This window comes from Momordica charantia (genome assembly GCF_013281855.1).
Source record: "Momordica charantia cultivar OHB3-1 chromosome 8 unlocalized genomic scaffold, Mcharantia_2.0 BLBB01000008.1, whole genome shotgun sequence".
NCBI lineage: Eukaryota > Viridiplantae > Streptophyta > Magnoliopsida > Cucurbitales > Cucurbitaceae > Momordica > Momordica charantia.
In genome coordinates, this window is record NW_028275166.1 from 2,857,671 (window position 1) to 2,877,019 (window position 19,349).

The 19,349-nt window shown below is 33.1% G+C and overlaps 3 protein-coding genes and 1 non-coding gene across 13 annotated transcripts; all 4 read left to right on the forward strand.

The window, feature by feature from the left end:
- The first annotated feature begins 16 nt into the window (after positions 1-16).
- LOC111004621 (endonuclease V family protein) lies at positions 17-5,101 on the forward strand. Of its 7 annotated transcripts, none has more exons than XM_022275697.2 (9): positions 17-243; positions 324-576; positions 745-807; positions 1,124-1,166; positions 1,364-1,428; positions 1,790-1,906; positions 2,059-2,187; positions 2,574-2,648; positions 4,418-5,101. In XM_022275697.2, the coding sequence occupies exons 1-8, from the start codon at positions 164-166 to the stop codon at positions 2,640-2,642; spliced, it is 819 nt and encodes a 272-aa protein (XP_022131389.1). In that variant the 5' UTR covers positions 17-163; the 3' UTR covers positions 2,643-2,648; positions 4,418-5,101. The 7 variants fall into 7 exon arrangements, with proteins under 7 accessions (XP_022131389.1, XP_022131387.1, XP_022131388.1 ...); XM_022275695.2 differs by having other exon boundaries at positions 4,439-5,101; XM_022275696.2 differs by lacking the exon at positions 4,418-5,101 and adding an exon at positions 3,064-3,384.
- Positions 5,102-6,131: 1,030 nt separating this feature from the next.
- On the forward strand, positions 6,132-8,608 carry NAGK (N-acetyl-l-glutamate kinase). Its single transcript, XM_022275690.2, has 2 exons — positions 6,132-7,327; positions 7,969-8,608. Exon 1 carries the CDS (start codon positions 6,267-6,269, stop codon positions 7,314-7,316), a length of 1,050 nt encoding a protein of 349 aa, XP_022131382.1. The 5' UTR covers positions 6,132-6,266; the 3' UTR covers positions 7,317-7,327; positions 7,969-8,608.
- A 332-nt stretch (positions 8,609-8,940) lies between these two features.
- TRNAS-UGA (transfer RNA serine (anticodon UGA)) lies at positions 8,941-9,022 on the forward strand. The gene has a single exon. It is a non-coding gene; the product is annotated as a tRNA-Ser (tRNA).
- A 5,154-nt stretch (positions 9,023-14,176) lies between these two features.
- LOC111004616 (FCS-Like Zinc finger 10) lies at positions 14,177-16,785 on the forward strand. 4 transcript variants are annotated; one of them, XM_022275689.2, is made up of 3 exons: positions 14,186-14,475; positions 15,084-16,155; positions 16,225-16,785. In XM_022275689.2, the coding sequence occupies exons 2-3, from the start codon at positions 15,116-15,118 to the stop codon at positions 16,382-16,384; spliced, it is 1,200 nt and encodes a 399-aa protein (XP_022131381.1). In that variant the 5' UTR covers positions 14,186-14,475; positions 15,084-15,115; the 3' UTR covers positions 16,385-16,785. The 4 variants fall into 4 exon arrangements, with proteins under 4 accessions (XP_087984462.1, XP_022131380.1, XP_022131379.1 ...); XM_088128336.1 differs by having other exon boundaries at positions 14,177-14,475; positions 15,069-16,785; XM_022275688.2 differs by having other exon boundaries at positions 14,178-14,475; positions 15,066-16,785.
- Positions 16,786-19,349: the final 2,564 nt, after the last annotated feature.

Here is a 19,349-nt window from a genome sequence, read left to right on the forward strand (position 1 = left end):
GGCGCATATAGGTTTTAAAGGTTAAGAACGCCAGAATGTGTAAAAGCAAACCGAACCGAACCGACTCGACCGACTCGGTTCAATTCGGTTATTTAGATCGGTTCGATTCCTTTCGGCCACCGAGTACTAATCGGATTGCTCGCTGAATTTTGAGGCTTAGAAGATGTCTGAAGAAGAGAAACAAGAGACGCCGTATTCCGAGGCGTCAACAAGATCATCGGTTGAAACACAGAATTGGATAGAGTAATCTGTAATTGGACAAATTTCTCTTTCTACAGAATCTTACATTTGAAATCGCCCTAAAATTTGTCTATGTTTCTCAGGGCACAGGATTTGCTGAAGAAGAAACTGATCAAAGAGGACGAGTTCACATGGAAAATTACAGAGGCGGAAGGGGAAGGGAACGAGTTGAAGTTCGTCGGCGGCGTTGATATAAGCTTCTTAAAGGAAGATTCATCAGTCGCGTGTGGTACGCTCGTGGTATTGGACCTCAAAACTCTTCAACTTGTCTATGATGACTTCTCTCTTGTCACCGTCCAAGTGCCTTATGTTCCTGGCTTCTTAGCATTTAGAGAGGTTTCTTTTCCTTTATTTTGTTCATTTCAAGTACATTCCATATTCATTTGCTTGTTTTCAGACTATCTTTTCTACCATTAATTTGTTTACATATACAGATAGGATTGCTGTGTTCCCATGAATGCTAATGATCATATTTGTTGGCACTTTATTTGGAATCTTTTTCAGGCCCCAGTTCTTTTGGAGCTTTTGGAGAGGATGAAAAAGAGAGCTATTCATTTGTACCCACAGGTGAGTGCATGAGTACCTGTGCTGAGTTTAGTTGTGCCTGTCAAAAGTTATATGTTCTTGCTATACCAATTTCTGTTTCTTCGCATGTTATGCTGAAATCATGTGGGAGATGCTTCTTTTTTGTGGAAGTCGTCATTTTTTTATATGCATTTATGTAACAGCATCCCATACTTTTCTTTCTCCTGAACAGAAAATTTTAGAATAGATAGTTTATAATTTTGATCCCAACATATTGCCTATGCACTTATCATTCTATGCTTTGTAATAATCAGTCTCCTCTATGCCTTTTTGCATTTGACATGACTGATTCTTTTAGCAGTTATTGATGGTTGATGGAAATGGAATACTTCATCCTCGAGGTATTTTTTGTTTTTTTTTTCCAATTCTTTGTGAATTATTGGTAGGATTCCACTGTAGTAAAAATAAATAAATAAATAAAGGTGTTGGGATGCTGTTTCAGCTAGTTCATAACTTGAACGTTGATCAATTATCTGTAGCAATATCAACATAATATGTTATCTTGAAACATTGACTATTCCATGGGAGGAACGTGCAGGTTTTGGACTGGCCAGTCATCTTGGCGTTCTAGCTAATCTGCCTACCATTGGAATTGGCAAGAATGTGAGTTTTGATTTCATATCATTTGGCATTGATTTGAATGTGATAAGAATGCTATTAGGATATAAGTATAGAGTGAGTGGAAAAGGATTGAGGCAGACAATCGTTTAGTGTGGTTTAGGCTGAATGTTTGAGTAAGAATACTCTAGAGAAGGGAGAGTCCAAGTACCTCGAATTTCTTAGTAATTATATTTTTATATTTCTTTCATTATCAATATATTTCTCTAGTTACTATTAGAATGTTTAACCTTGTCAAGTATTGCTAGGCCTAGGTTTTAAAAACTGTTACTGAATGCTTATTCTGTTGCTATTTTGTCTTGTTTTTAAGTTCTTATTCTGATGTATCATGTAATGTGAATTTCAGCTGCATCATGTTGATGGTCTTACCCAGTCCAGTGTGAGGCAAATTATTCAATCCAAAGGAAAAGATACTGATTCTATAATAACTTTGAGGGGTGTCTCTGGATGCATTTGGGGTGTGGTAAACTATTTATAATATTTTTTTTATGGTAATTTAATTTGGTTGAGTTCTGGAGCCAACGAGACAGGATTAGTGGTTTTTCAGATGTTACCATACATTAAAGTACAGCTTTTGTTTAGGAACATTGGTTAACCTTTTCCTCTTTTTTTCAGGCTATGAGATCTACAGTTGATTCATCGAAGCCCATCTATGTTTCAATTGGTCATCGTGTTTCACTCGATACTGCCATCAAAATTGTTAAAATCACATGCAAGCATCGCGTACCAGAACCTATACGACAGGTAGAACATAATTTTGCTCAGAACATTTCCATGGTAATTATTTCATATCCATTGGACTTTTGCTGATAAAGTCTTATAAATGATGGTTAGAAAAGTCATTTACTAGTCTAATAATATATTCTACATGGATAGCTTTTAAATCCTTAGCACTGAAAGTAGCCCATCCCTTTCTGCACGTTTTGTATGGTAATGGAAAGGAAGTGTCTTGTTTCATTAGAGATTATAACATTTCTTTCTTGTTTTTGTGGGAAGTCCAACTTTCTTCCGTGAACTGAATATCCAATGCTTATTTTTAATTTGTATCTTTCTACATACTATTTGTGTTATATCTTGCATTAGGCTGAGAGTTGATGTGAGATGCCATGTTTGTTTTCTATATGATTCAGGCTGACATAAGGTCAAGAGAATACCTCCGGAAATTTCAAATGGGAATGCTAGAAAGAGCAACTTCGTAGTAAAAGGTAACTTTTTCAATGAGATCACTCATGCACATGAGATAATTTCTGAACCTGCAGTTAAAAAGTATTTATAAGCACAGCTTATTGATTCATCATATGGAGAATGAAACACGTGTTTAGGATTTACTCCACATGAAAATTTGGCCTGATTCTATCAAAGCACTTTTATTTTTGTTATTATTATTTTTTAAAAGGAAATGTGCTTTCATGGAGAAAAAATGAAAGGAGAAAGCATTTTTAATCCGTCAAAAGTACTTTTTACTATGCTCTAAAATCTTAACCCTACTCTTTAGTCCGAACACTTAAAAATACATTCCAAACACACCCTTGTTCGTGCACGAACACTTTAAAATACATTCCAAACACACCCTTATTCGTGTTTCTATCTGATCTTGTATCTCTTTGGCTATCCATCAAGGTATTGCTTGTTTATTATGATTAAGTCTGTCTTGCAAGATCCACTGCAACACCATCTTGACTCATAGTTGATTCAATTCAAGAAAAAAGAGCTGAATTAAATTTGAAATGAAGCGACGCTCTTGTCCTATAGACCATCAAAGTCTAGGAATTAAATTTGTCATTATTGTAGTGATTTATTATTATTATTTAGTACAATGAGCGTGAGAATTTGAAACTCTGAAGAGAAATAATTTAAACTCTACAGTTAGTTATTATTGAGGTAAAAACCATGGAGTTGATTTATTATTATACTTGCAAATAAAAGTCAGTTTTCTCTCCATGATTTTGTTTGTTGGGAAATTTTAACAACTTTACTTTTCATCAAATATGCAAAACTTGAATGAGTGGTATAAGTCAATTAGTTAAATTTACATTTTCAAAAAAGATTTGTGGCGAGCTCCAAGTATTTTTGTGTTTTTGTTGGTGTTCGATTATTTTCATGTGAATGTTTTTTTTAGCTCAGTTTAGGAATTTTATTTTTGTTTGAAAATTCTTTTTACTTATTTTAGTTTCTTGCTTTTAAGTTTTTTAAACGTTATAGTATTTATGTGGCTCTTGAATTTATGTGATTTTTTCCTTTTCTTTTGGCTCTGTTATTTATTCAAGTTGAATCTAAAGTTTAACGTTAAAATGCACTGGTTGACTTTTGTAAAATCATTATTTCGCTGGTTTTATGTTTTTTTCCCATGATTATTCATACCATTCGAAATTATTTTTTTAGTTATTTGATCCAAGTCTTTTGATTTTAAAATCTAGTTATCTTTATAGACAAAAGGAATTTTTTTAAAGGTAATGAACCCATCAAATTGAATCGAATCGGTTCAAACTGCTAAATGAAAACTTGAACTTTGCTCTATTTGTTAGAAAGTTGATTTTTTTTATTTATGATAAAAACCCAAAAGTTCAAACCAAACCCGAAGGTAAATAAATTTAAAAGGCACTCCTATTTTATATTTTTATTTTTTATTTTATTAATCTAATATGTTTAAATATTTGAATTTAATTATAATTTAACAATTTGGCATAGATCAAGATGTTCAAAAATAATAATTCATGCACAATTATTAGGGTTTTAGATATAATTCAATTAGAAAATATAATGTAATCCTAAATTAATTAGGAAATTTTTTTATTTAATTTATTTTCTTTCCAATATTTCCTAATTGGCTATGGATTTAGATAATTTCCTCCTCGAGAGAGGATAAAATTATCTTTATAAATAGAAAAGCCATCCATCATTATTCCAATTACAACAAAAAGTTTTCTCCTCCTGAAATCAAACTTCCCTCTACAATTTTGAGTGCTTTCAACAGAGACGATGTATAACGGTACAGGGTTAGAGACGCCGAACAAGTTCTTCGTGAGGCCGAAGACGGGAAAGGTTGGTGAAAGCGGGAGAGGATTCGAAGAAGGCGAAGGCACCGCCGGCATTTCCGTAAAACCTAACAGAGATGTATATCCTGGAACACGATCGAAAGCGCGAGATGGAAGTCAAGCTTGTGATACTGGAAGACAATCCGATGGACCAAGGTTTCCGAGAAGTTGAAGGAGGCTCGAAAGGCATTGGATCAAGCTGCTGCTGCTGCAGGAGCCACCAAATTGCTGCTAGAAAGGAGGAGCAGATGAAAACATTGCTCTCGAACTGGAAAAGGCATGCAATAATGGAAGAACGGAATGATGATGACTACAAAATGCTAATAGGGCTTTCAAAATAGTCCAGATTATGTCATAACAAAGATAGGAAAAGAAAGCCCAATGATAAAATATGATTCTTCTTCTGAAAAGTGACAAGAAATACATCACCTCGAGGAAGCTGCATAAGAAAAACAGACAGAAGGCATGATATATATAGTGATGCTTATTAGGAAATTTTCCTTAGGGCCATGAAGCTGCATTTTGATTCATTCAGTGTTGTGTTGAATTGTTTTCTGTAAATGGTTTCAAATTTTAGTTTGACCATTAATTTCCATTTTAACCAGCATTTGAGGATGATCTTTTCTGAAGCTCTTTAATATGTTTTATTATTTCTTAGAAACGATTTTTATTAATAACAAAATTGATAATGCGGAAAGCTTTGTTTGATATTGAGTTTGTTTTTACTTTTCCCTTTTTTAAAAATTATGCTAATTTGCTATTTCTTGAAACACATTTTGAATTTTTTACTAAAATTTAAGAACAAAACTTGCTTTTTTTTTCAAATTTTAATTTAAATTTAAAAAGTGTTTTAAAAAAAAATCGCTTAGATTTTCATTAGATGCAAAATATATAAAGAAAGTAAACATAGTATACAAATTTAATTTGAAGAATGGAAATCAAAACAAAATAACTATTAAGCCGGCCTTAACAATCAAAACTATAGGAGATCAACTCAAAGCTATAGAGGAAACATGTCAACTATGCTCTTCAATGAATTGTATAAGAGGAAAAAAATCATATAATATGTCATATAAAAACCTATTCAAATCGCATATATAAAATTTGAACCAACCCTATAATTATTCGGTTTAACTCCGTTTGCTTTTAACCTATTCTAACATTCTTTACCTTTAAAACATATGTCGCCTTCAGGCCCCTCTCACGATTCACACCCACACCACAACCCAACCCTTCTATCACTCTCTCTCTTTTGCTTTTGAAGAAATGACTCATACTACCCACCACCCAACAAATCGCTCTACATTGTCGCTTCAAATTGACACCTTCCTCCGATCAGTTAAAAATTCAATTTCAATTTTTAAATGATTTTATTCTAATCAATCTCAACTTAGTTTAACTAGTTCAAATCTCGATTCATTGAAAAGAAAGAGAGAAAAAACAAAAAAAAAAAATGAGCACTCATGAGTAATAGCTATGATTAAAATTAATTATTTAAAAGTGTTGCGGTAAATGACGAATTGGTATGTGACGAAATAACCAAATAATTGTGCATATTGTCGGAGAAAAAAAAGGGGAAAAACACTAAATAATTGTTCTTCAATTTCATATTATTGTTGTCCTTTTCAAAACCTCAAATTGTATTAATCAAATCAGAAAAAGAAATTCTTATAAACTGAGTTATCTGTTTCCTTACTGGGCTGCTCTTGCTCTAAAGCCCTAGTTGCCCTTTCCAATCCCCTGCTTCAAATCGCCGCCTCCCTCCGATCTCCGTCGCCGGCCGGGAAAATGCCGACGCTCGAAAGCTTGCTCAGTCCATCCGCCTCGAACCTATTTTCCTCCAAAACCTCGATTAATCCTTCCATTTCCAGTTCATCGGTTTTCTCGCCCGCTTTGCGTTTGCGCAAATTGGCGTCGTCTTCTTCGTCGCTGTCGATCAGATGCTCGGCGACACAGCAACTGGAGCCTGTTGTTGATTCTGTTACTCCGGGGCAGTTCCGAGTCGATGTTCTATCGGAATCCCTGCCTTTTATCCAGAAATTTCGAGGTAAGACAATCGTCGTCAAGTACGGAGGCGCCGCCATGAAATCTCGGTCGCTACAGGCCTCGGTTGTTAACGATCTCGTTCTTCTGTCCTGCGTTGGACTTCGTCCGATCTTGGTTCATGGCGGTGGGCCGGAAATTAACAACTGGCTTAAACGGCTCAACATCGAGGTGGTTTTCCGCGACGGACTGCGGGTGACCGACGCCGACACCATGAAAATAGTGTCTATGGTATTGGTCGGCGATGTGAACAAGAATCTGGTTTCGTTGATCAATAAGGCTGGGGCATCGGCCGCTGGGCTCTGTGGTGTGGACGGGCGGCTACTAACCGCCCGGCCAGCCCCTAATGCGGCACAATTAGGGTTCGTCGGCGAAGTAGCCCGCGTGGACCCTACGGTACTTCAGGCACTTCTGGACAAAGGCCACATTCCAGTGGTCTCTTCGGTGGCGGCGGACGAGTCCGGGCAGATGTACAACATCAACGCGGACACAGTCGCCGGAGAATTAGCAGCGGCGCTGGGGGCTGAGAAATTGATCTTGCTGACCGATGTGGCCGGGATTCTGGAAGACCGAGACGACCCTAAAAGCTTGGTGAAGCAGATAGATATTAAAGGGGTGAAGAAGATGATGGAGGAGGGAAGAATCGGCGGAGGTATGATTCCGAAGGTGAGTTGCTGTGTCCGATCGTTGGCTCAGGGGGTGAGGACGGCAAGTATCATCGACGGGAGGCTGCCGCATTCCTTGCTGCTGGAGATCATGACCGACAATGGAGCCGGAACCATGATTACAGGGTGACACCATGAGAGGTTTGTTTCAACTCCTAGATCTGTCTGGGAAGTGTATAAAATTTTTAAATGAACTCTGGAAAACAGAGTTGGATAGAAATTGTATGAGTAATTGCGATTTGATTCGCCTGAGTCTGAATCTCTGATCAAATCTGAATGTGTTGATTAATAAAGTTATAAGAGATTTTCATTCTTCTGGTGCAAGAACATGGAGTTTTAGAATTTGATTTTTCTCAGCATTGCCTCGTGCGCATTGGAATGAGTTTATGACTCTTTGCATAAGCCGTAGCCATTTGTGCAAAGAAAAAATAATTGGCTCACAGTGAGAGTACAATCTTCCTTACTTTAATTGGATAAAGAAATGAGTTGAAAGTGATTAGGTAGAAATATAACTAGAATCTTTTCTTCTCTTAGCAAATAGTTAGTTTAAATCCCATGTGATCTTAGTAAACCTGTTTGTTTTATTTTAGACATTCTGTCACCATTAGGTTAGGGTAGGTGTTCGAGTTTTGTTTTATTAAGATTAAATTACAAGTTTAGTTTATGGACAGTCGAATTTGTGTTTAATAAGTGTCGTGTAGAATAAAAAGTGTTTAACTTTCCAGAAGGCGAGTTTCACTGTTTTGAGGCTATTTGTTTGTCTCTTGTGATTTCGCCAACAGCTTGTGGAGCAAAATCGTCACTCTCTTTGACTGGTCAGTAGCTCTCCCTTCGGTTATGCCCTCACTGTTGGCCTTCACCCTCACAGGCCATCCCTTCGCAAAAAAGAAAAAACTGCTTTTGGTTGCATATTGTTGGAGCTATACTTTGGATGGAACGAAACTATAGGACCTTCCAAGACAAGGAACACCCCCTTCTTAGTTCTTTTGGTTATCTCTTGGTTGTGAAGGTGATCCCTTCACGGGCCCTCCCTCTTTTTTTTTATCTATTTTCATATCATCAATGAAATTGTTTCTTCTCCAAAAAAAAAAAAAAACTATTTTGAGGTTATGTACTAAATCAGCTGTCTGATGGGGCGAGTTAAAATCAGATAATAGGTTGAACCTACATTTCCTGATTATTTGGTCACTACTGTGATGATGTTCAGCTGGAATTGATTCAATTTTAACGCTTCTAGGTCTACCGTGGTGGTTAGAAGTTAATACCAATATAAGTTTTGCTCAAGAATGGTTGGATATGAACGATCTTATTTGAACAAGATCTGTTCTATAGGTTGTACTATTGTGTCCTCGAGTTCTAAAGAATAGTTGGATACCAATTATCCATTTGCAATTGATTTTACATGAGTGATTGAGATTGATTGATTGAACCTCTTGCAGGGACTTCCCAGTTTCTTCCTGTGTTCTCTAAATTTATTCTTAAATCTATTGAAGGAGAGATCTAACTTGTTTGAAGTGAGAGACTGCTGATTCTGGCACTTGTGGGTATTTTATTAGATTGATTATGATGTGATTATATGCTTATTTATTTTAAGTCTACAGGAAACTGCCATCTCTGCTCAGGTGAGACTTTATTGGACATCATGAATGAATACTTTCGAATTCGTTACGTTTTTTAGTCCATTGGATTTGGCTGGGTATCGATTTAGTCCTTAAATTATAAAATGTACGAGTTTTCGATTTTCTTTCCACAAAGTCGATATGTCCGAGTGGTTAAGGAGACAGACTTGAAATCTGTTGGGCTATGCCCGCGCAGGTTCGAACCCTGCTGTTGACGACTATTTTTTTAATTCTTTTAATATAATAACAATAATAGAGAACTGAATGTTAGTTTATTTTAATTAAAATATGTTCAGTCTGTTTAATTAATTAACAATAATAATTCGAGGACTTTTTTGTTATCATAGTAGTAGTAGAGAATAGAGTTTTATTTTATTTTAATAAAAATATGTTCAGTCTGTTTAATTAATTAACAATAATAATTTGACGAATAAATCTTTTTTAAAAGTTTCTTATATATGTAGATTAATGTTGAAGTGATCAAATATGTTTATAAATTATAAAAACTAAATAGTTAAAGGATAAACATACACTTAATTTTGATAAGAAAATTGTTACCAAGTACCATCATTAGATCAAAGATATCCCACTCTTCCTATCAATCTACCCCGACTTGATAGGGCACATGTCTTTCTCGTCACCTAAGCACAAACCCAACATGACAATCATTTCTTGTTCTTACCTTTTATATGAAATTTTACTTTTACATTAAATATTAAAATTTTGATGTTATATTTATTATGCATTTGGTAGATTATGAATTATAAAACAGTATTTTTATTTGTGTTTTAGAAAGGAAAAAAAAAAAGAAACTAGAAACAACAACAAATAAGTTTAATTTTGTTGATTTCAAAATTTTTACACATTTAAAAAAAAATTATCGAATACTTATGTTTATATAAAAAAAAATTGAAAACCATAACAATAAATAATTTTTTGGCCTTTTGGTTATTTGGTTATGTATGTGGTTGCAATATTGAGATTTTGGATCAAACAAAACTTCTTCGAGAAAACTTTTTTTTTTCCCCTTCCTGATAGCTAAATACTTACCCAGAAAAAGGAAAGGAAAAAAAAAAAAAAAAAAAGTGGTCGATGGAGGGCTAAAGTGGAAAGTTGAGATCAGAATTCCACTAATTTATACGATTTTACTTCCAAACGAAGGATCCCAACAATTTTTAGTACACAACCAAAAATTAGAAAAAAAAAATGTATTTCACGAACGTTAAAATATAGGTCATTGATGAGACTTTAAAAAATATGATACTATTGATTAGATTTTTCCTTAAATATGTGAAGTTTTTCTTTTCGGTGATTTATTTTACGTTCGAGTTCAGTTTTGTGCTAACACTTGAATTTTAAGGAAAGTAAATGAGAGTATGTTTCGTTGTAATCAGAAAACAAGGGATTCAATGAAAATCAGAGTTTGTATTTTTAAAAATTGGTATATACGTGTTTAGTTGTATATTTGTAAACTATAATAGTTACAAACTAAATATTTAGTTTAATCTAAAGTTATATTAATTAATTTATTAACATTTTTTTATAAATTTTGTATAATTATTATTTTACAACGTTATATAATTTAGAATACATTACATTTTACGTATTTTAATTTTACAAAATGAATTTATAATATGAAGAAATATTTTTATCAAAGATTAGATCATTTTTAATGTAATTCTGCGTCTTAAAATTTTTAAATTATAAATCTGAAAACACTAAAAGATAAAAAAAGTCGTTTTCAGAATTTCTACCATTTGGATAACAAAATTCAAAAACAGTTTTAAAAAATGAATTGCTCGTAAATCTAAAAACAAACAACTGAATCCGAGTTTCCAACCAAAGAGACCCTTCCAAAACTGATATGTTGATTTTTTTTTTCCAATTAAAATTAGTTGGCGAACATACTTGAATTTGAACTTAATGTATAGATTGCCAAATTTGTCTAAATCTAAGATTAATTTTATGAACCAATATGAGTTTATAGCAGTAATTGCCATTTATCTCTAATCAATAGATTATGAGTTCGGATCCCTCCACTTAATTTGTTTTACCTAAAAAATAAAATTTGAAGATTTATAATAAAAATCGATACCCCACTAAATTATTAATTTTCCTCACAAATAAAATAGTGGATGAATTTATTTGTGGTATTACGTATGCTTGGGTTGTGACGGTTGATAGACGGCGTTTAAAAGTTCCGTTTATGTGCGGCCGTTTGGTGCCGCGAAAGGACGAATCTCTGGATTCTCATTCACTCCAATCACCTACCCTCCCTTTTGGACAAATAGATAAATAAACAAATAAATATATTAAGATTTTTGGACAAAATAAAATAGCAACTGTGTTACACGCGTTAATTTATTTTATCTAATTATATACTTATATTAATATTTTGTTGGAAATATGAATAGAAAAGTATTTAAATATTACAAATATTTTATGCCGATTACTATTAAAGATAAAGAAATTAACCTAAATAGAGATGTTTGTTTAGATAAATTAAAACTTAGCAGAGATAGATTACTTATATATTCTAAATTTATAATAAATATTATTTTTATTTTATTATCTATGCAACATTTAATAATGAAAAAAGTATCGGTACAAAATAATGATTTGCATACATCTTTAACCAGACAAGAAATCCAATATAATATTTGATGTTTATATTTCAATAATTTACTAGGATTCCATATGATTGAGGTGTTATTCAATAATTTTTTGAAAATGATACGATTTCTAAGTAATGTTTATCCCCACTAAAATTAAAATGGTTGGTATCTTCTTATCATAATTTTAAACTATGTCATCTATTATAATATTCCTCTTCATATAAAAAATAAAATAATCGTGTTTTTTCTTAGGAAATAAGGCATAAATAGAAAATCTCCTTAGGTTAAAATAACGAAAGACTCTCCCGCATACATTCTTATCAAACAGCTTTAGGAATTTTTTCTATTTAACACTCTTCCACGTCGTGTTCTACTGCTATAGCCTCACAAACTTATGTATGGTTCAATTTGTAGATCTCTTGCATAAACTGAATAAGCAACTTCATGGCTGGAATGCAAGGTTAAGTATTTCTTTTAATAACATCCCGCCTCTAACTTATCTATTTTCCTAAAATTAATTAGGTTGAAAATTCTTACTAAATCAGACTCAACTTCTAAAAATCGAACATTCATGTACTAGCTAAGAATAAACACAAACATCAATTAAATAAAACAAATTATTAAATTGACATGACCTCAAAACTGAACAAATGGATATTATAAATATAGGTAAATGTAGTATATGAAAAGAATTCAAGAGAATGATAATTTCATATAAACCGACCGAGCGTAGCATAGCAGCGGGCGTAGAGGATCGGCGCCCATTTATCGGAAGTTTTTTAACTCTGGTAAGGTGAAGTGGTAAGTTGGTAACCATGGTTAAAGGCCGTGAACGTTTGTCGGTTAGTAACAAAGATCTTTGGTCGCCGTCAGCTTCGTCGTTTTCTAATGACACACCCTTTAAAAGCGACATTGAAGATGCTGAACGCCTGAACCAACCAACACTTTTTCCCCTAAATACCCCTCCATTTTCCCATTATGTGAATTAAATTAAAAATAAAAACTTTATTCTGTTATTTTATAAAGTTTTGGTATATATTTATATATGTAATTGTTTAGTTATTGAAAAATATAAGGCTGGATTGAATTTGAGGTGCGCTCCATGGATAAAACTTGAGGTCGTTCTAACGTGAACTCAATAAAATAAATAAAAAATCTCAAATCCTCATCTAAAATTTTACTGAGAGGCAACTCGTACATGAAATCAAGTCGAGAAATGGGTATTTGTGCCTCGAATGAAATTTATACTCTACTTAAATGTAGTGTAGCTCTATTATATGATATAATGTAGTTGTAGTATGATATATTTTTAATATTATGGGTTAAGTATTACACCTTTTAATATACGACTAAATATATAAGAATAATATAAAGAAGAGTTGGGGGATAAACTGTAGTTCTTTTCCCTAGAATGTATTTAGACTTATTAGAACTCAATTTTTTTTACTTTTTTTTTTTTTGAGAAAAACTATTTTTTAAAACTTATTAGAACATATAGGCTAGAATGTATTTAGACTATGTTTTGAGACAAAATTTTCTATGACAGAATAAGTATCTTTAAGTAATTAAGATTTAAACCATGAAAATACTAATTGAAATATATTTAGATAAAATACCTAATTAATATTTGAGAAATTATGAAGAAAAAAAAAGCGATTTAGTTAAAACTCTATTTTCCAAGGTCATTTAAAACATATATTTGGTCAACAAATTAATTTCAAGGTAGTCAGGTTTGAAATTTAAGTTTAAAAGAGTCGAGGATTCTTTTGGGAAATTGTTTTTTTGGTCAGAGAGAAAATGACACTATTTTTGCTTTGAAGTTATTTTATTATTTTTATTAGTTTTTTTTTGAGATATGCTTTGAAGTTATTGAAAAAAAAATTATTAATTTTTGTATACTTAAATTTACAACTTCCATAATTAGTGTTACGGAAAATTACATAAATGAATCGATACCATATTTGACATCGTACCAATATGATTAAGAAAATTTTAAAATAATTGATAATAACTAATAAGGCGAATATTTCTTTTCGATGATTCAAAATTGTTTAGAGTAATAAGTTGGATGATCTATTAAGAGATTTTTTATGAAGTATTTGAATTAGGATAAAAGATCGTGAAAATCCGTGTATGGAAATGTGGGACTTTTAAGAAGGATTAAATGTTAAAATGGTTAGATAATGTTGCGAAGCCCAAATAAATCATTTTTAATTTATAAATCTCAATCATAAAGTTCATTTTTCAAACATGTATTCCTAAAGTAATTACATTTACTCTATTTTCTTAACAATTTTTAGAAATATACAAATATATAATTTTTGCAAATGAATCTAAAATGATTCGACACAACATTCCTGTTCAACATTTAAGTGAACTAACACCATTGAGATTTGGCAAATTATAGAACCCTAGATTTTATCTACAAAATCTACTAAACCGCAGGAAAGGGAGGATGTTGAATGAAGAGAGTTTCAAAATCAAAACACAATTAAGACAGCCAAATCCAAAGAACTTCCTTGAAAAACTAAAAAAGAAAAAAAAATCTGGGATTGAATTATTTGGATTGATCCAAACAACCCATATCATACATAATTCAAGCTCAGAGAATTCACATGATTCATTTGAGAAACAAGTTCAAACAGAAGTTCAGAAATGGTGAAGAAAAAAGAGGTTTTTTTTTTTTTTTTTTGGGTTTGAAAAAAGAAGGGAAAGTGGGAAAGGGGAAAGATGGGAGAGAAAAATGGAGAGTGGGGAAATGAAAATTGAAATGTACTAAAAGTAGGAAAATGAAGGAAAATACGTACGAAATAATTCTCTGCCAAAATACTGTACTGCACGGCATTGCATTGGTAGAGAGGTAAAGTTTTGGTTTTCTCAGAGAGCTGAAAGAGGTGTCTCTCAGAAGCTCACTGTTTCACTGATTTTGAGGCAGTCTAGAGAGAGAACGAAGAGTGCCTCACAAGTTTCACAGTTCGCCACATACCCATTTCCCCCCTCCTCTCCGGAAGAAATCCGCCATTGTTGACGTTTCAGAGCTCCTCGAGAGATTCAGGTAAAATTTCCCCATCTGGGTTCCGATTGTTTTTCTCTGTTCCTCAATCTTCCGAGACGATTTTCTGGGTTCCCCCCTTTTTGATTTTCAAATATTTTCGGAATGCGCTCGAGCGAATGAGGGTTTCGTTATTGGGTGACTTTGGGCTTTGTTATCCGTCTTCTTTTGCATTTTTTCTCCTTTGATTGATTTTCCGACTCAACCGTTGGGGTTTCTCATCGGGGTTTTTTCTATTTCAATCGATGTTTGAACTTTCGTTTCATATTGGGGATTTTGAAATTGATCGCTGAGAATGTTTCTGCATTTTGAGTTTTGGCTTTCGATTGTTCTTGAGAGCTTTCACGACGCTGTTTCTACTGCTCTCGGGATCTGATTTTGCGTTTCCGTTTTGTTCCTGATGCTGTTCAATGCTTCAATCTGCTCAGTTTCTGCTGATTCTGATTATGTGGACTGTGTTTTATCAGTTAGCGGATGTTAATGATGTTTGTATTTACACTGGCCAATGCTGCTCAGTTTCTGCTGATTCTGATGGATTTCTGAAATTATACTGGATTTTTCAATGAACCCAAATAACATTGATACCGAAATAGAAGCTTATGGTTTTGCAGGGGTCGGCTTTTCGGAACGGCGATTCGAAATAATGCTGAGGAAGAGAACAAGGTCAGTTCAGAAAGATCAATACATAATGAATCAGCTGAATGCCCCTTGTTCTGGTTCTGAGCTCCATCACCCAAAATGTAGCTCTATTTTCAAAAGATGTCACCTGTTTACTGGGTTGTCTCCTAAAGGTTCAGATTCTGATTCAGCTAAAAGTCCAACTTCTCCTCTGGATTTTTGGGTGTTTTCAGGTTTAGGAAACCCTCTTAGATCTCCTAGATCATCATCCAATGAGGGGCATAGAAAGAACTGGGATTCTAGTAAAGTAGGATTAAGCATCATAGATTCTCTAGATGATGATAGTAAACTATTTGGGAAAGTTCTTCGATCGTCGGATAGTAAGACTGTTCTCTTTGGACCCCGAAGTGTGGCCAAGACTGTGAATTGCCCATCATGGGCAAATCTTTTCCAGGGACCTAAATCCTTGCCCAAAAACTATGCAATTTCTCCCCTACTGAAGACCAAATCTCCCATTGAACAGGGAAACTCTGATGTTATTTTCGAAATTGGAGAAACCCCGTTAGAATCCGAGCCTTTTGGGAAAAACTATTCTCGTTCTTTCGATTCCTATAGGTCGTTTGCTCTTCCATCTGGTTTAACTGGTCACAGCCTAGGTAGTAGTACTACTACTGAGAGCCTTGCTTCTCCTCGGTTGGCTGATGAACATCGAGATTCAGAAAAATGTCCTCTGGCAGAACCGTGTTTAGTTTCTTTAGGTGTATCCGGTTACAATGGATTTAAGAGGCCTCTCTCGGCAACTGAGATTGAGCTGTCTGAGGATTATACATGTGTAATTTCACATGGTCCGAACCCGAAAACTACTCATATTTTTGGTGACTGCATTTTAGAATGTCACTCTAATTATTTGAGCTCTTCTTCTGAGAATGAAATGAAGGACATTGGATTGCCCCATCCTGTTAAAAGCTTGGATATCTCCACTTCATATTCCTTAAGCGACTTCTTAAGCTTCTGCTACTCCTGTCACAAGAAACTGGAAGAGGGGAAAGACATCTACATTTACAGGTTCACCCAAGAAAAATCTTTCCGCCTTTTAAACGATTTTGACGAAGAACTAACTCATCGTTGTTGCAGGGGGGAGAAAGCCTTCTGTAGCCTAACCTGCCGTTCCCAGGAGATATTGATGGACGAAGAACTTGAGAAATCCATCGACAAAACCTCCGAAACTTCTCCCAAGTCCAATGCTGACCACGATGAGGACCTCTTCGGAATCAGCATTGGAGGCTTTGCATAAGCGCTCGTTTCCAATGGCCAATCACCATGCCCCTAGTTGACGAACATGTCGAAGGAGACGCACACCCTTTTGGTCATCTGTTTGAAAAGAGCTGTTTTTATGTCCATTGGTGGCAGCCATGGATGATCATTTTTGTAAAATGTTGGTGTTCGTCTTGCTTTGCTTCACTTCTGATGGTCATGGTGGATGACAAGCTTCTACTTTTGCTCTGGTTTTTTTATTTTTTTTACATAAAAATTGACTGTGAATGCCCTGTGAGCCTGCTTTTTGTGGCTCCTTTTTTGAGTTTTTAATTTTTCTGGCCTCATTTATGATTTATGGCCAGAAATAAAAGATGAAGATGTATGGACCTGAAACTCCAACCAGCTTTGACTGAATAGAATAGCAACTTCAGTTCTCCATATTATACAACTTTGATGATGCTCTTTCCGAACCGTGACCCCTTGTAGGGATATAAAGGGCAATGGCATTGCATCGTCTCGCATCGGGGCGTGGCAGAATCAGAGACTCTTAAGAACGAGTAAACCACCACTCAACCCAAAAGTTTAAGAAGAGGAACAACGCAGGGGTTCGAACAGAGGACTACCCACTTTAATATCATCTTAAGAATGAATAAACCACCACTCAACCCAAAAGCTTAAGCTGATGGGTTGGGTAAATTTAATTCATTTATATGGATTCTAACAGAGACGTCCTCCCTATTTTCGATATCGTGGGAAATTTTTAATTTTGTTATTGTCTCCATTTTTTGGGTTCATTGTGGATTAAGGTTTCTTTTTATCACATTGAGAACTTGCCTACTTGGCTTACATAAGAACAAATATCCAGCTGTGTCTTCATTTAAGGACTATAGGAAACTGATTTTTGGAGCATATAGTATTCCTAAACATTAATTTTGTGTAAGAATATTAGGGTATGTTTGGTGGCAGATTTGGTAATTGAATCGCAATTTAAAAAATTGTTCAATGTGTGTTTAATAATATATTTATAAACTAGGAGTAGTTGCAAATTAAATTTTTAGTTTAATCTAAACTTATATTAATTAATTTATTAACATTTTTTTTATGAATTTTATATAATTGTTCTTTTACGAGGTTATATAATTTAGAATACATTATATTTTACATGTTTTAATTTTAACAAACATTAAATGAGTTTTATATTTATCAAAGTTTTTATCATTTTTAATGTAATTCTGCATCTTCAAAATTTCAAATTTTGAGTCATGCTAGATCCATTTCATTATGTGAATCTTAAAACAAAAAACAGAATTCGAGTTTCTAACCAAACATGCCCTTATTAATTTTAATGATGTATAAATAAAAATATTAACCTAAATATTTAAAATGATTAAAAACTTAAGGTTGGGATGAATGTATTAGCCTAATAGTAAAGGTTATTTTGTAAATGGATTATTTTTACATTTTTTTTCTTTTCTAAAACAAAAACAGTAGGCCCATAGGCCGATACATGTCCAATTCAGTTAGTTGGGTCAACCATGACAAATTACACTATGGGCCGTGGGCCCTCTGGCGATACGGACTTTAATTTCATAATAGAGTCAAGTTTAATAATTTATTTATTTTTAGGTAATTATCAAATAAAACTTGTTTCCCTTTCCCCTAATTTTCTTCTCAATGCCATTGCTAAAAATACTTAAAAGTTGTTATTTTATAGGGGGGAAAAAGAGCATTAAAAAATTATTTCAAATACAAATCAGCTTTAGTTTGAACTCAATCCAACTTAAAAATAAAAAAATAAAATAAAAACCTCCGGAAAACAAATTTCATTAATCACTCATCTTTTAAAAAATAGGAACGTTTGAACTTTTACGAATCATTATCTAAATTTTTTTTTAAATCTCATAAATCTACAAACTATGATATGCAAATTGAAACTTTACCATCCTATTAAACTCATGAGCCAAACATCTTCGTAATAATAATTGAGTGAACTTTTAAACTTAGGATTTTGACCTTAGGAGGGTCCATAGATTTTCTAGGCTTATCTTAGTGCTTTTCCTCCCATATAATAAGCAATTCTTTAACATCCAAAATAAAAAATCTCGAATAATTTAGGATCGATTTGGTAGTCAATATGGATTATTTTTCTCATTTCTTCCACATATCCAATTACTAGCGATCGAGATTGAGAGACTTCGAGGAGAACATATGTCATGTATTCTAATTGAAGTACACATCTCCTCTTGAGGTATTAGATTGAAGTAACATATTTCATATTCACTCAATATACATATTTATTTTTTAAAAATGTTTTTGGATTTTGTGATTCAAATGAAGGAAATTTTGAAACAACATTTTTATGTTTTCAATATTTTTATATTTTAATTAATGTCGTATTATCTAGGCAACAAAATGTAGTAGGGTTTAATGATTGTCTCATGAGATAGCTGGACATTCACTGATATCAACAAAATAAAATAAATAATATTTTTATATTTTAAATTTGAAACTTTAAAATGCAACATTACAATAAAAAAAATGTAAAACTTTTATAAATGTATTATTTCATGTTTTAAAATCATTTTATTTTTTAAATAAAAATATATTATAAATTATATAATACTGTAAAATAATAATTATACAAAATTTATAACATATATTTCAATAAATAAATTAATAATATTTTAGATTCAACTAAATATTTAGTTCTTAAATATAGTTAGTTACAAATATATTACTAAACATAGGATAATTTATTTTAAAATTTAGGTTCGATTTTCAAATCTACTGCTAAACATAAATTAAAAAACACTTAAAAATATACATACAACTCTCTTGTTTTCATATCACCAAGCAAACCCAATCCTCACTCATGAAACCATTCAAAGATGCCAATTCCTTGCCTTTTCATTTTTTTGTTCTTACTTTCTTTTTGGAAAAAAAACACATCTTAATTAAGATATTATGGTTGGAAAAATGAATCCAATGAAGCCTAACTGTGA

Coding starts and splice junctions, on each gene's coding strand:
- NAGK (XM_022275690.2), top strand. CDS start 6,267: ATGCCGACGCTCGAAAGCTTGCTCAGTCCATCCGCCTCGAACCTATTT.
- LOC111004616 (XM_088128336.1), top strand. CDS start 15,116: ATGCTGAGGAAGAGAACAAGGTCAGTTCAGAAAGATCAATACATAATG.
- LOC111004621 (XM_022275697.2), top strand. CDS start 164: ATGTCTGAAGAAGAGAAACAAGAGACGCCGTATTCCGAGGCGTCAACA. Junction 577..744: donor GCTTCTTAGCATTTAGAGAG/GTTTCTTTTCCT, acceptor AATCTTTTTCAG/GCCCCAGTTCTTTTGGAGCT. Junction 808..1,123: donor CTATTCATTTGTACCCACAG/GTGAGTGCATGA, acceptor TGATTCTTTTAG/CAGTTATTGATGGTTGATGG.